Here is a 15,473-nt window from a genome sequence, read left to right on the forward strand (position 1 = left end):
TTCATCATTGTGCAAACTTATGAGGTGAAGCATTATAATAATCTTAGCAAATCACCACCATCAGCTAGAGTCTAGTTACCAATTCCATTCAAATCATTGTACTTGAATAGATAGGATTTTTAAAATGTGATAGAATTAAACTACCTTACACTTTTATTATTGTATTTCTTACTTTTAAATATGTGAAATAAATTGATTCCAATGTTTTCATGCATTGCCTATGAATAACCATTTCTAGCTGGATTTTGATTACTACATAGCTACATACAACCACTTTTTGGTAAAGTTTCTGCCGTTGCCACTAGCATGGATTTGTGTTGTGATGATTAATGCTGTTTTTTAAAGCTTTTATTTCTATTTTGATTTGTATCAGAGAAGGCACATTCCTGAAATGCTTACCAACGTAACTCTTGACTAAAAATTAATCAGTGTTGCAGAAATGCCCCACCATTCTTGATCAAGTCAAGAATGTTTCCAAGTCAGTCATTTTTAGGTGATGAGTCTATTCTTTTCACTCGGTCTCCTTTTCTTAGCCTCTCCTTCCACTCTTTCAGCACAATAGTTTTTATATCCATAAGTATTTGGTGAGTCGCTTTGACTTTTAGTGACAAATTAAGTGAGTGAAACCCCTCCAAGGAGACAGAACTGCTCTCTCAAGACCTTTTCAAGCTGGAAAACTCGGGACACTGTTTCCATGGACACAGGACGCGTTGTCACGGGGCTAAGAGGGGAACAATTAACCCCCAGAGCCAGAAGAGAAAAGAAAAAAGTGGCTGTGGTTGGAAGAGGCAGCGGCTTTGGCAGGCTGGAGATTAAAATTTGTGTGGAGACGGAAGACGAGCTAGGAAACATCGTTTTATCCACTCTTAGGCCCTTTGCGTCCCCAGGTCGGTGGACCCTCCTCCAGCGGGATCGGCTGGGGACAGAGACGGGCACCAGGTGAGACGCGCCCGGTGTGCAGCTGCGCTGCTGGAGGCTCGGCCGCGGCGGCTCAGGTGAGGGCGGGACGCAGGTTGGGGGCGGGCTCAGCGGCTCTTCCAGGTTCGTTCAGAAGCCTTTACCTCTTCTATAATTAACATTAACTCGCTTCCTCACTTTCGCCCCCAACTTTGGCTTCCCTTAAAGGACAGCAGGCACAGAGTGTTTGAGTTGGTCTCCCTGGTTTCCAGGCTCCCCCGCGCGCCCGAGAGGTCCTGGGGTGGGGGCGCCCCTGGGAAGGTGACCTGGGGTGGGGGCACCAGGTGTGAGTCGGCTCCAAGCTGCATAACTGGTGCTTTTCAAATTTGTCAGAGACAGAAGGGAGCTGGAATAAGCCGGTGGGAGTTAATCACCCCTGCAATAATTGTGGTGCCATTTCCAGTTTGCCAATGGATTCTTTTGATCGTTATCTGATTGGTTGCTCACCTGCATACTCCCCAGACCATATACATTGTACTTTTGAAAGATGTTTAATATTTTTCCTTAGAAGCTTACCATCCAACTGCAAGTTGGTGACGGGCAAATCTTAGTAGAGTTTCAAAATGCAAAGTAAATTTTCTCTCCGTCTCCCTTATAACCAAAAGGGGGCAAGAAAATACATGCTGTGGATCGAAGCACGTGGGCCAGGTCTCATAATTAAATCTTCAAATAATGAGTTTTCAAATTAGGTCTCAGGATTTGTGGGCTGCCTTAGTTGGCCAGGGCGGCCGTAACAAAAGACCCCAGACAGGGTGGCTACAACAACAGGAATGCATTTCTCACAGTTCTGCAGGGTAGAGGTTCAAGATCAAGGTGTGTGCAGGACCGGGTCCTTCTTGGGCCTCTCTCCTTGGCTTCAGATGGCCGACTTCTCGCTGTGTCCTCACAGGGTCTTGCGTCTGTGTGTGCTGTGTTCTAACCTCTTCTTACATGACACCGGTCACATTTGGGGTAAGGCCCAGATCATGGAAGTAAATTTTAGTTTAAGCCTCTGTGTTCTAGACAATTGCTCGGTCTGCTCTTTAGTTTGTGAATTTAGAAGCTCTCTTAGTTTTCTGAGGTCTTCCTTTAGTGGGAGACGTTTGGAACTTGCTGAGGAGCCTTCTCAGCAGAGCCTACTATATTGGCAGCATTGGGGGGTTTGTTTGTTTTTGGGTTTTTTTTCAGTCCCAAAGGTGCTAACTGTTCAAATGAAGTAGTGCTCTTAAAAGTGACTTTTTAGTTCGATATTTTTATCTTGGTAGTGACTCAGCCTCTGATGTGCTTGTAATATTGGCCCTGCAACCTTGAAATTGTTCTTGGATGCAGCCAAGGCCGTGCCATGAGGCCTGGGGATGATTTGTGGTGAGGGTGACTGGGAAATTTTATTTCGCCCTGGTTGCCAACTTCTCTATTTCATTGTGTTCTTTTTCCAAAAACTGTCATTACTGACCCAGGAATTAAGAACATGAATCCAAGTTTCCTTTGAAAATAATTTTAGTGAGTTTAGATTTGGCAAGAACCACATTTTATCATAATTCATTCAACTTCATATTTCATCCCCCAGTAAGTCATCATGAATTAATACCATTACAGATAAACTGGGATTATGGTTTATCCGTAATTGGAGACATCTCTGGATTAAACTGTAATTTTCAGACCCCATGTAGGTGTCAAATCTTTGCCTGGTGCTGGAATGCTGAGGTGGGTAAATTAATTCTCGCTTTAAACAAGCTTTCAAAATGGTGGGGAAGAGATCTGCCAAAGAGTGAATCTCTGTAGCACAGTGTGCTGAGTTCTGTAACGAAGGACAAAGACAATAGGAGCACACAAGAGAAAGAGATGGTCCCTGGGACAAGGCATGGGAGGATGTCCAGGAAAGTCTCACAGAGGAGGTAGCCTTCACTCTAGGATTTGGTAAAGGGTGGGATCTTGGCCGGAATACAGGCGGACAGGACATTCCAAGTGGAAGGAAAAGCGCGAGTGAAGGACGTGCTTGGGAAAAGGGCAGGACGCGTCCAGGGAGCGGGGGTAGTAGAGTATGGCAGGACCAAATGGGACATGGTGGGAAATTAGCTGGAAAGGTGGACGGAGCCAGATCTTGGACTGTCTTTTCTTGAACAATCTTGTATGTGATCTGAAGAGTTTCCTTGTTATTCTGGAGGTAATCGGGAGAAAACCGAGGGCTCTGGGCTGGAGCCGGAGCTGATCAGTGTCCTGTTTGAGGAACAGCTCTGATGGCGTTCTGAAGGATGGATGTTTGAAGGAAGAGAGGAAGGAAAAGGGCAGGCACATTCGGAAGAGTACAGCGCAGCAACCCAGGGGAGGGAAAGCGGAAAGTTGAAGGTGTGAAGGAAGCCAGTGGCAAAGGAACTGGAGTCAGGGGTCAGAGAGGGCTCATCTGGTCGGGGTCTATGCTGCCTCACTGTGGATGGAATTATGTGATTGGCTATTGAGCCCTTCTAACCCCAAGATTCTATGGGTTTCTGTGACCACATAAGAACCCTACATTCCAGAGGAGAGCATTTCCCCCCACCTGTAAGTACGTATAAGAACGCTTCAGACATATCCGTCTGTATTTAAGAAGTGACAGCATCTCTCCCACCCCCAGTGAACGTCAGTTGAAAGCGGTATGCATAAATCTATTTACTTGAGCACGAATGAATTTTGTTTCTTTGATGAGTCTCCAGCGTGGGGACATGGTAATGCTTATCAGGGTTGTCTCCGTAAATAGTCACCATATATTCAAGGCCTATGTTTGTGCTTTATAGGACATTGAGTTTTAGTTTCTGTTCACTGGACTCAGAATAAGAATTTAATAGAAAATGGAGAAGTAAAACTATGAGAAAACTAGAGAAGGAAAGGAAACAGACGATCAGATGACATGGTACAGAAGACACTGAACTGCTGAATAACTTCTCGTTGTTTCCCAACTTCCCGAGATTTAGCGTGGGTGTAATTGAAGAAATATACCGTGAAGACAGCAAGCAGGCCCGCAGACATACGGAGCCCATTGGCAATCAAAAGGTGGCGAGTACGGCAGAAAAAACTGAAATGATATGCAGATGGAGAACATGCATTTTGCAGCATTTATAGGTAATCCTACGCATCTTATCTCTAATTGGTAAGTGTATCATTACTTATATTTACTTCTTTTACTTACCAAACACTTATATGTCGCTTACATTCACTCATTTAAAGCTCTTAACGTCTCCACGAAGTAGGCACTTTTGTTATTCCTATGTTGCAGATGGGGCAACACAGAGCGGTTAAGCAATTAGCCTACAGTCACACAGCTGGTAATCAGCAGAGCCAAGGAGTCAAACCCAGGCAGTCTGACTCAGAGTCCATGTTCTTAACCTGTGCACTATACTACCTTTCTGAGTTTGACGGTGGGAGAGAAAGCAATGTTCTTAACACTATGGCTTGGTTTGGAAGAACCTCCACAGGACTCTGCCAAAGATGTGTGCATACTCCTAAATGTAAATGCAGGGTAAAAACAGGCACAGCGTTTACAGTCATCCGTTTCCTCTTTGGCTGATGGTTAATTCATTCATTCAGGTTGTTAGGTGTTAGGGATGCAAAGAGAAATTAGACACGATTCCTGCCTTCAAGAAACACACAGTCTAGAGGGGGAATCAAATGAGTACATCGCATGCTTGGAGAGAGGGTGAGAGGTACTAGGAGAGCAGCCTACAGAGGCAATCGTGTGAGCGTGGACACAGACAGCAAGTCACAGTGCATCAGGGAGAGCTTCCCGGCAGAGGTGGCATTTGTGTTGGGTCCTTTTTGTTTTCTGCTTTATCTCCCCAACCCCCCCGTACACAGTTGTATATCTTAGTTGCATGTCCTTCTAGCTGTGAGATTGTGTTGGGTCTTGAAGGATGAATAGGACTTAGAAATACAGCGAATGGAAGAACAGCATTGTATGCAGAGGGAACAGCAAAGGCAAAGCAACAAGTAAAGGAAAATACAACACATTTGAGGCACTGCAAGTTGTTCATCAGGATTGGGATGTCATGCCGACAGGAGGAGGAGGCAGGTGAGGGAAATGACTCCCTCCGTCAGAGGCCAAGCCACGAGCCCCGCGGGAGAAGCCAAGTAGCTTGACCTTTGTCCTGAAAGCTGTAGGGAGGCGCTGAGGCTTTAATCCAGCAGGCAGGCGATTGCATTTTTCTTGAAAAAATAATTCGGACGCTGGTGAAGGTAGAATGGGTAAAATAGAGGATAGAATGGATCAAATGCATAGACGTATTGTGAAACTATTGCAAAAATCCAGGCAACAAGTTATGGAATCCTAAACTCTTGGATTGGATAGCAGGAGAAAAACTGAAAAGATGTGTAGGGTGTGGCATATACAAGAGAAAGGGATTCTGTATATGTAGGGAAGGGTAGGCTGGAGTTTTCCTGGAGAGTGGTGTCTAAATCCTGGTTGGGGAAGAGCTGCATCAGAATGGCTTTAAAAAATAGACCCTGGTCTTCACTCCATAAATCCTGCCTTAATGGATCTAGGGTGGCAAGTGCAAATCTGTATTTCTTTCTTTCTTTCTTCCTTTCTTTTGAGGAAGATTAGCCCTGAGTTAATATCTGCTGCTAATCCTCCTTTTATTGCTGAGGAAGACTGGCCCTGAGCTAACATCTGTGCCCATCTTCCTCTACTTTATATGTGGGATGCCTGCCACAGCATGGCTTTGATGCAGGGTCGGTGAGCCGAGGAGTCGAAAGAAAGATTTCTTAGACTCTTAAGATCTGGCAGTAGTGCTCTTTTATTTAGAGACTAGTGTAGCATGGGGACAGGACCCATGGGCAGTCAGAGCTTTTGCTGCCCCCAGTTGAGGGTTAGTGCTAAATTTAAGGCATAGGTATATGATTCATCTCCTTACAAGACAAAGGAAAGAACATGAAAAAAAAGTTAAAATGGTATCAGTGCAGGTGGGGTCTAGTCATTGGGTGATCCCATGATTTTAGACAAGAATCAAATCGGATTAAGTAAAGGTTAGAAAGGTTAGACGCCACCACCCTAAACCAGTTACATGAGATTGCCAGACAGCAACCAACTTAAGTTCTTGCCTTCCCCATTAAGAGCTTCTAGGGACAAGGTCATCTCTCCTCTTCTTCCTGGTACAGAGAGGGAGGCACCTTTTACAGATAGAGATTTACCTTACAAATGTAAATATGTCCCAACAAGGGCAAGTTCCATTCCCCAGAGCCTCCTTCCCTGTCCCAGTTTATCGAAAGCAATCAGCCCAAAACAATCCTGATGCCAAAGAGACATATCCTGGGGTGGCCAATTTCAGGTCCCTACAAGGTCATCCCCCGTTCCTTCACAAACGCAAATGTCTCAAAAGAGCAAGCAAAATTCCAGTCCTCGGAGCCTGCTTCTCATCTACAGTTTTAAAAGTAACCAGCCTAAAAATCCTCATCATAAACCATTTTAAAATTAAGCAGCCTAAAAATCCTCATCAGCTTGACAAGCAGTGCATAGGTCTGCATCTGGGATCCGAACTGGTGAACCCCGGGCTGCCAAAGCAGAACGTGCAAACTTAACCACTGTGCCACCAGGCTGGCCCCAGGACTCTGTATTTCTTGGAAGTTTTTGAGTTCATTCTGCAGTGTAACTATGGTTGAAAACCATTATGATTCCTAAGTTTGTGGGCTGTATGCCTAAGAGATAATTAACATGGTAATAAAGGTTGGAAGAGACTTTTGGCTGAGAGAGGAAGGATGAGTTTGCTTTTAGACCTACATTTGGGCTCCCTGTGGGAAATCGGGATTGAACTAAATATGTAGGTTCAGAACCCAGAAGAGAGATTTTGTTTGTAAATGGATGGTGGTAGATGAAGCCATGGGTTTTGGAGGTCATCCTGGAAGAACACACAGAATGAGGAAAAAGATGGCTGAGCACTTAGGGAGACTACTATTTAGGAATTGACCTGAGGAAGAAGAGTAAGTTGAAGACACTGACAAGGAATCTTCAGAGAAGGTGAGAAGATGTTACTGTTGTCGTAGAAACCAAGAGAGAGTTGATTCACAGAAAGGAGTGGTCAACATTAGCAAAAGTTGTAAACATTTAAATAGGGTGAATAAGAGCAGAAGAGTGTCGACTGATTTATAAAATGGTGACCCTGGTGACCTGTGTGAGCAGAGTTAGTGGAGTAGTTTAGAAAGAAGCCGAATGATGGTAGATTAAGAGGGAAAAGGGATGTGAGGAATTGGAAGCCTGAAGTGTAGACTACAGTTTTAAGAAATTTGGCAAGAAAGAGAAGATGAGAGAGAATAATGGCTAGTAGGGTCATGGGAAGAAGTTTTTCTTTTTTAAAAATAGAAGAGATTTGAGAACGCTGGGGAAAATAAACCAGTGAAGAGTTGAGAGATACAGGAGAGAAAGGATAACCGATGGAAGTGGCTCCAAAGAGGTCAGAGGCAGTAGGGCCTAGAGTACACTGGGAGGGATTGACTTTGGATGGGAGAGGCAACACTTCCATTAACGTCAAAACACAGGTGAGGTGGGAAAGGATGCAAATAAGACAGTCGTATGAGAGGTAGAAGTTGGACAAGTTCTTACTTGATGGTCTCCATGTTTTTAGTGAATGGGAGAGGCCATCTACTTTGCCTAGGAAGATGCGTGTCACAAAGAACAATGTCTGCCAGGCGCCAACTGCTTCAGTAAATTTGATAGGATGCTGAGCACAATGTCTTTCATGCAATACTTGCAGGTAGCCAGTGGCCAAATGAACAAATAAACGCTCATCATCAAATGATGATGCATGCTCACAGAAATAGAATAATGAAGTAGAATATATGCCCAAAGAAACAGAAACAGGATGTAGAAGTATGAAACCAATATGCTGGTTCAAAGTAGACATTAAAATTAAAGGCTGAATCAAGAAAGGACTGAAACACAGGAGGTCTAATTGAGGAACATTTAATGCAGTCTTGATACATTTTGCATTAAAAGATTGATTTTTAGTGCATGCAAAACATTTGGGATATACCATCATATTAGACCTGGCATTCCTTTGCTCGCAGTGTTGATGTGAAGAGGCACAGGCGAGGCCCTTGATGCCCTTGGTATCAGGATGAAAGCAAGCAAGTTGGTTTGTGGCATTTCCTCACCTCCACTTTCTCCCAGGGCCATTCATCCATAGGAACCACTGCACATTGCCAAGGACCTAGGAAAACATTTGCAAACTGGGGAAAAAAAAGAAAAGAAAAGGTGTTGTCTCCAAAATCTGAAAATAAAACTGAAAACTAAAACTAATAACATTCTGTCAATTTCGTTAACTGTCAAATCTAGTATTCGTACAATTGTCGTTCACCCTTGAAAATACTTGGTTGGCTAACTTTCCTCACTTCAGAAAAACTCATGATATGCACAGCAGCTTGCCAGAAGTCATATCATAGCTAAATAATTTACACATAGCAAAATAATTTTAAATCGAAACCGTAAACGTTCTCTTAAATTACAGCTGTGTGTGTCTAAAAAATGGGCTGATGTGTGCATCTTAAAATGTCTGATGTGGTGCTGAAGATGACTCTAAAAGTGAGAGGTATAGAGTGTCTTCCTCTTTTAAAAGATCTGCCTTCTCTTCCCTCTCACAGGTCAGCAGCACGTCTCAGTTGTCCCTCTGTCATTTATACCTTCCCCAAACTGGGAAACATTCGCTTCTATATGCTGCTTCTTCCAGTTATTTACCCTTCTTTCCCTCATTGAGAAGTAGAAATCCTTGTCCCCAGTGAAAGATGTTGGTGAGAATTATGGGAGTCTTCTCCCCCTGCTTGAACTCATATCATGTTTAAGGGGCACACAGAAACTAAAATTCCTTAGGTGTTCTTGCGATGTGTGAGAGGGCTGGTTCCTGGGTCTGGAAAGACAATATATAGTGTTCACAGAATCTACATTCTCTTCCAAAGTCTGTGCCCTCCTGTCCTGTAGGCCCAGAGAGGCTGAGGCATTCACTGTGCCCGCAGCCTTGCCCTGCAACCTAAGGTTATGTGGTTTGTAACAAGGTGGGCTGTCTGCTTGCAGCCCCACGGTCCAGAAAAGCCTTGGTCACACTGGACTGCTTCCGGGGATGGAAGGGGAGCATCTTCATGTAGCAGAATGGTGGAAGGCGTGCTGGGATGGAAAAACCCATCAGAACACCAGGAATTCACACCTAGGGCAACACACGGTGAAAGAGAGAGCAGAAAAGAGAGCTAAAAGAAACCAAGTACAAAATAAAGTGAGCTTTTGGCATAGGATCCTTAATCCTTGTCTTTTCAAGCATTATTATCTCTGTGTGATGTTGATTGAATAATATACAATCTGGGAGAAATAGCATACTTTTTTTTGTTTTGTTTTGGGTTTTTTTGGTGAGGAAGATTGGCCCTTTGAGGCAGATTGTCACTGAGCTATCTGTGCCAATCTTCCTCTGTTTTGTATGTGGGACACCACCAACAGCATGGCTTGATGAGCAGTGTGTAGGTCCACATCCAGGATCTGAACCCTGGGCTGCCGAACAGAGTGCAAAAACTTAACCACTACACCACCGGGCCTGCCCCAGCATGGATTTTTTTGAGTTAGAAAGAACTTTAGTGTTGACATTGATGTTCATTAGAAATATTGATGAATTCAGTACTTGCTGTGAATTGTATTAACTTTTACACTTAAATGCCACTGGAGCCCATTCAATTCACTGAACAAAAATATGTTGAATGCGTAATCATCTACTCAAATTTTAAAAATAAATAAAATAGAGGGAGTTTTGGGTTAATATTCCTGACCCTTGCCTCCATTCTCCCCCTAGCTATTTGTTTGCACTGTAAGGCACTTTGTGGCTTTTAATTTTCTCCTCTGAAAAGGGAGATAAATTAGACCAGGTCCTGATGTCTAACATTCAGGCCCCCAAGCCTAATATGGATCACTTGACCCCAGATGAAATTTTCACCATGTTAATGAATGAGCAAATGTGAACCGTTACGGCAGTAGCACCTAACCAGCCTGGCTGCCGCTCCTGCCTTCTAAGTGCTGTATGAACAGGCTTCCATCATTGACCAACTCAAATGGAATGCAATTAGTTGTATAAATGTGAGCTCTTTGCATTTACTTTCATTAAAATTATATCATGACAAAAAGAAAATAGATGTAAATCAAGCCACATGCCCTTGTTTCAGTTCTGAGTCACATGTTTCTCATACGGTAATCTTGGACTTTCTCCAACTCACATGTGGGAATTCTGATCATGTGACCTTCTATCCAAAACGTGGGTGCCTCTACAGGTCTGTGATTGATTCCATGATCTATATAGTTCTATTTTGTTACCCAAAACAGTAATGTAAAGATGGGTCTTTTAACTTACACCTAAATAATCAATCATATGTTTAAATTTAAATTGCTTTAGAGATTTCTTCTTTTTTCTCCTTTTTAAATAGGAATTTACTGACTGACAATGGCAGGAAAAATCTTAGAGAAATTGGATGTTCTGGATGAGCAAGCAAAGATACTCCTGGCCCGTAGAGCAAAGGTTTGTAAGATAAAAGGTAAAACTCAACTTAATCATTAAAAGGTTACTGTTCCAAGTGTGAATGATTACTTTTACTTTTTAGCTAATGATGCATTAATATGAAGACACAAACTAATTTGTAAAAAACAAATAATTAGTTGAAAGATTGTCAATGTAAGTGGATACTATAATTAATTAAATAACATTAATTAAGGTACCTTAATTAAGGTAACTTCTAGATAGCTGCCATGTTCGGTCATGGTGTAGCTAAACTGCTTGAGATTAAACAATCTTAGGCAGTCAGACAGTAAATGTGACTACTCCTGTGGTTCTTACTAATATGTTACACACATAAAAAGTTATTTGGTTTGTTTATTAAAATGAAGAAAATATTTTGTGTAGTTACCAAATTAGAAATAGTTCATAGACATTAAAGTAAAAAAGGTGAAACTCTTATAAAATTCAATGTAAAATATTAGCAAAGAACATAATTCTCAAAAAGCAAGTTTTTAGCACATATGAGCAATTTAATTTGGTTACACAGACTTGCAAAATAATATAACAATGTGGATAAGTGAGGCGTGGATAAAGAGCAGGGAGTCTGAGAAATTAGGAAGACCCCACGGAGAGGAACTCTTAAGTGAATGAATGTATTTGTGAATCTGAAAATGAAAACGTTGATGTGTGAATAATGATTTGATTTTCTTTTTTTTCCATAATTATCTCCTTTCATTCAGAAAATAAAGTAGAGGAATATTGGAAAGTGAAATAAATTCATTCTATTATAGCTATCAAAATTTTGATATAGCAAACCAGGAGTAACTTAGGAAGGCAACCATGTTAGACTTAGATATCCCAAAGTTCTTTTCCTTTAGATTTTTTGTTTAAAATGAAAATAACATAATTCAGAAAATATAATCAGAGATAAATCTATTTAATTTGCCATGAAACTCCTTTCTTATATATTTTAAGTTATGATTACTAATTCTTGCCTTCAGTAAGAGCTTCCTTTGTACAAAGCATGTCTGTGCCTTATCTCGTTTCGTGTTCCTATGCAGAGTTCGTCTCTGGAAATTCTTTTAAAAGTATAATCATTCTTTAAACATTTCCTTATTTTTTAAATTATAAAATCGAAACACATTTTTGGAAATAAGTTAAGCAACATATAGATATGTATAAAGAAAATTATACACAAGGAAAATTACGTAAAGAAAAATGGTCTCTGGCCTCTTCTCTGCAACCCTTTCCTCTGAGGCGAACAAGCTTTAGCAGCTGGGGTTTATCCGTCCACATCTTCTTTTGTGCTCTTACAAAGATATACAAATGTGTAATGTGTGTGTATACATACACTTATCTTTACATATAAGTATTCATAATATAAATATACACGTACATGTACATAATACACATACGTTTATGAAGGTGGATTGTCTTTCTTTTTTTTTTTTTTTTTTGTTCGGAGGAAGATTAGCCCTCAGCTAACTACTGCCAGTCCTCCTCTTTTTGCTGAGGAAGACTGGCCCTGAGCTAACATCCGTGCCCATCTTCCTCTAGTTTATACGTGGGACGCCTACCACAGCATGGCTGCCAAGCAGTGCCATGTCCGCACCCGGGATCCGAACCAGCGAACCCCGGGCCGCCGAGAAGCGGAACGTGCGAACTTAACCGCTGCGCCACCGGGCCGGCCCCGATTGTCTTTCTTTTTTATTGACCAAAATGAGATAACAATATATAAATCACTTTGGTAATTGACTTTTTATTTTCTTAAGCTGTTCATTTTGCAATAATCATAGACCCACAGGAAGTTGCAGAAACAGTACAAATAGTCCCATTACCTTCCACCCCGTTGCCCCTGGTGGTGACATCTTAATGTAGTTCTAATACAATCTTAAAACCAGCATGAGTCATAACAATACCGACGGTGGCATATTACTGTTAACTAGACGACAGGCTTTGTTCAGCTGTCACCATTTTGTAACCTTTATTCATTTGTGTGTAGTTTTATGCAATTTTATCCCATTACGGATTTCTGTAACCACCACAACAAAGATACAGCGTGTGTGCCTCACCATCAAAAAACTCCCCCGTGTTACTTCTTTGCGCCTGTGTCCACACCCCACCCCGGTTCCGTCTCTGTCCCTGGAGGTGGCTTATCTTTCTCCATCTTTATAATTTTGTAACTTTGAGAATGTTATATAAATGGAATCATTCAATATGTCAAATTTTGACATTGACTTTTTCACTAAGCATAATGCCCTTAAGGTCCGTCTAGGTTTTTGTGTGAATCAATAGCTTTTTTATGATAAATAACGTACAAATTTTATTGCCGAGCGATATTCCATTATTTGGATGTGCAGTGTCAACCACTCACCCATTGAAGGACATTTGGGTTCTCAGTATTTTGCTTTTAACAATAAAGCTGCTAAAAAAAACAAGATGAAATAAAGTTGCTATGAGGACTGGCCCTGTGGTGTAGTGGTTAAGTTCATGTGCTCCACTTTGGCAGCCTGGGGTTCACAAGTTCAGATCCCAGGTGTGGACCTACACACCACTCATTAAGCCATGCTGAGGCAGCATCTCACATAATAGAAAATAGAGGAAGACTGACAAAGATGTTAGCTCAGGGCCAATCTTCCTCAGCAAAATAAATAAAAATAAAAAGTAAAGCTGCTATGAATGTGTACAGGTTTTTGTATGAACATAAGTTTTCATTTCTCTGGGGAAAACGCCCAAGAGCGTGATTCCTGGTGCAATCTGTGTCTCTTAAACTCAGCAAGGTCAAGGTCACAGGTTTGGTTTGAGTTCACCCTCCTCAGCCTCAGCCAGGAAACTGCCTCCAGGAAATAAGTGGGGCTATTGTAGGGTTTGCCTCGTTTGTTTTCCTTCCCTCAGGGATCACAGTCCTGCTCTGCCTGTTTCCTAATGCCTGATTGCAGTTGTTTGTACGTATTTTCTCAGATTTTCTAGTTGTTTACAGCAGGAGGGCAATCCCCGTTGCACACATTGGCAGATGCAGCCGTTTCCACATCCTTTTTTTTTTTTTTTTTTGTGAGGAAGATTAGCCCTGAGCTAACTACTGCCAATCCTCCTCTTTTTGCTGAGGAAGACTGGCCCTGAGCTAACACCCATGCCCATCTTCCTCTGCTTTATACATGGGATGCCTATCACAGCATGGCTTTTGTGAAGCTGTGGCATGTCTCCACCCGGGATCTGAACCGGTGAACCCCAGGCCGCCGAGAAGCAGAACGTGTGAACTTAACCGCTGTGCCACCGGGCCGGCCCCCCCACATCCTTTGACTTGCTTTCCAACTTCTCATCTCTTTATCCCTCTGTGCTGCGCTCTGAGAGAATTCTTTAGAGAAGACTTTTGGCTCCTGAATGCACTTTTCAGCTATATCCTTTTTCTTCTTCAGTCCATCTGTATAAATATTTGCACAAAGTCCTCTTCCAATTGCTTTCTTAGCTCTGTTCCTGGCTCGTGTGCCCGGAGGAAGGTTGGTTGCTTCGCCACGTGTGTGTCTACAGGAAAAGGAGCAGGTTGCAGAGACCTGCCTGCTGTGGCTCCAGCAACTCTCCACATCAGCATTGTCTTGGCTGAATATACGGGTCATTTGTAAACACTGAATTTTAGAATTCGGAGGGAGCCTCCATGATGATCTAGTCCAGCGCCCTCATTTCACAGATGGGAAGAGAGTGGCTCAGGTCATGCAGCGGTGGTTGTTAACAAGGCCCCCAGTTGTCAATCTGGGAGATTTTTCCATTATTGCCTGCCACATAAATTCTGTGTGTGTGTGTGTGAATAAAGTGAGATTAATTTTGACCTTTTTACACAGGATTTTTCCTATATGAAAAGTACTCATTTTTTTCAATGTTGTACTTTGGCTTTGCTGCAGAAAAACAGGCTTCAGAGTCAAGTAAAGAAAAAGACTTTGGTGACACCCCTGACATTTGATTTTCAGTTGGAATTTGAAGAGCCTGTTGCTACGTCCACACGTAAGACAGTATCAAAGATCGCAGAGCACAGATCATGTGGCATTAAGCAAACAAAAAGGTAATGGTCACAACTGTCTAGAACTCTCAGTTTGGAGTTGGAAAGCACTGCTGTATATTTGTCTTGGCTTATGCGGTCTGTATTACATGTAAGCTTTGTCAAGCATAGGTGTATTTCATAATGGTGGTAAGTTCCAAAAATGCTAGATTAGCATTCTGAATATTCCTAATTTATAAAATATTTGTTATAATATTCATTATTACAGGTTATAATTGCAGATAGTAATAACAATTCTGAATTTTTAGAGAAAGACTTTTCTTGAGCTCTATTATACTGTCCCAAATTAATGTCAGGATTTATTTCAGACTTTCACCAATATACTTCAAAAAGAAAGTCTGCCTAGAAAACTAAGTAAGGCGGTGTACTGGGTGCTTCCAGAGTGCTGTGTGCTTCCAGGGTGCTGTGTGCTTCCAGGGTACTGTGTGCTTCCAGGGTACTATGTGCTTCCAGGGTACTGTGTGCTTACAGGGTATGTGTGCTCTCAGGATACTGTGTACTTGCAGTGTGCTGTGTGCTTACAGGGTACTGTGTACTTGCAGTGTGCTGTGTGCTTGCAGTGTGCTGTGTGCTTGCAGTGTGCTGTGTGCTTGAAGTGTACTATATGCTTACAGGGCACTGTGTGCTGTCAGGATATTGTGTACTTGCCGTGTACTGTGTGCTTACACGTCCTGTGTACTTGCAGTATACTGTGTGTTTGCAGTGTCCTGTGTACTTACAAGGAGTGGGCTGAATATGTCATGCTTGGCCTTTCACTGGCATTGTGTATGTGTGTAATGCTACGTAACTTTTTAGGCATCAGAAATGTAGCGGAGAGCCCAGACAAAAGAAATACTGAGAAGTAGAATCCATCGAACTTCAAATCAATTGGACCTTGGTGATTGGGTGGATACTGTTTTTATCTCATTTATTCTGTATAACAATCCAGTGTGTTACATGCAGTTTTACAGATGAAGGATCCAAATCTCAGTGAGGTTAAATAACTTGCCCAAGGTCACACAGCT

The 15,473-nt window shown here is 42.1% G+C and overlaps 1 protein-coding gene across 24 annotated transcripts in view; it reads left to right on the plus strand.

Annotated features, from left to right (window-relative positions):
• Positions 1-449: 449 nt before the first annotated feature.
• The window catches only part of C24H1orf141 (chromosome 24 C1orf141 homolog), a 53,385-nt gene continuing 38,361 nt past the window's right edge, over positions 450-15,473 (plus strand). For 6 of the 24 annotated variants that reach the window (XM_070592821.1, XM_070592836.1, XM_070592815.1 and 3 more), the window contains exons 1-4: positions 450-939; positions 3,879-4,060; positions 10,351-10,442; positions 14,315-14,472. In XM_070592821.1, coding sequence (XP_070448922.1) covers positions 10,368-10,442; positions 14,315-14,472 — 233 coding nt within the window. In that variant the 5' untranslated portion in view covers positions 450-939; positions 3,879-4,060; positions 10,351-10,367. Of the gene's footprint in view, positions 996-1,742; positions 1,909-3,414; positions 3,567-3,878; positions 4,061-10,350; positions 10,443-14,314; positions 14,473-15,473 lie in introns of those variants that run through there. The other 18 variants (XM_070592838.1, XM_070592814.1, XM_070592829.1 and 15 more) reach the window with 7 other exon arrangements.

The sequence above is a fragment of the Equus przewalskii genome, chromosome 24 (assembly GCF_037783145.1).
Source record: "Equus przewalskii isolate Varuska chromosome 24, EquPr2, whole genome shotgun sequence".
Taxonomy (NCBI): Eukaryota; Metazoa; Chordata; class Mammalia; order Perissodactyla; family Equidae; genus Equus; species Equus przewalskii.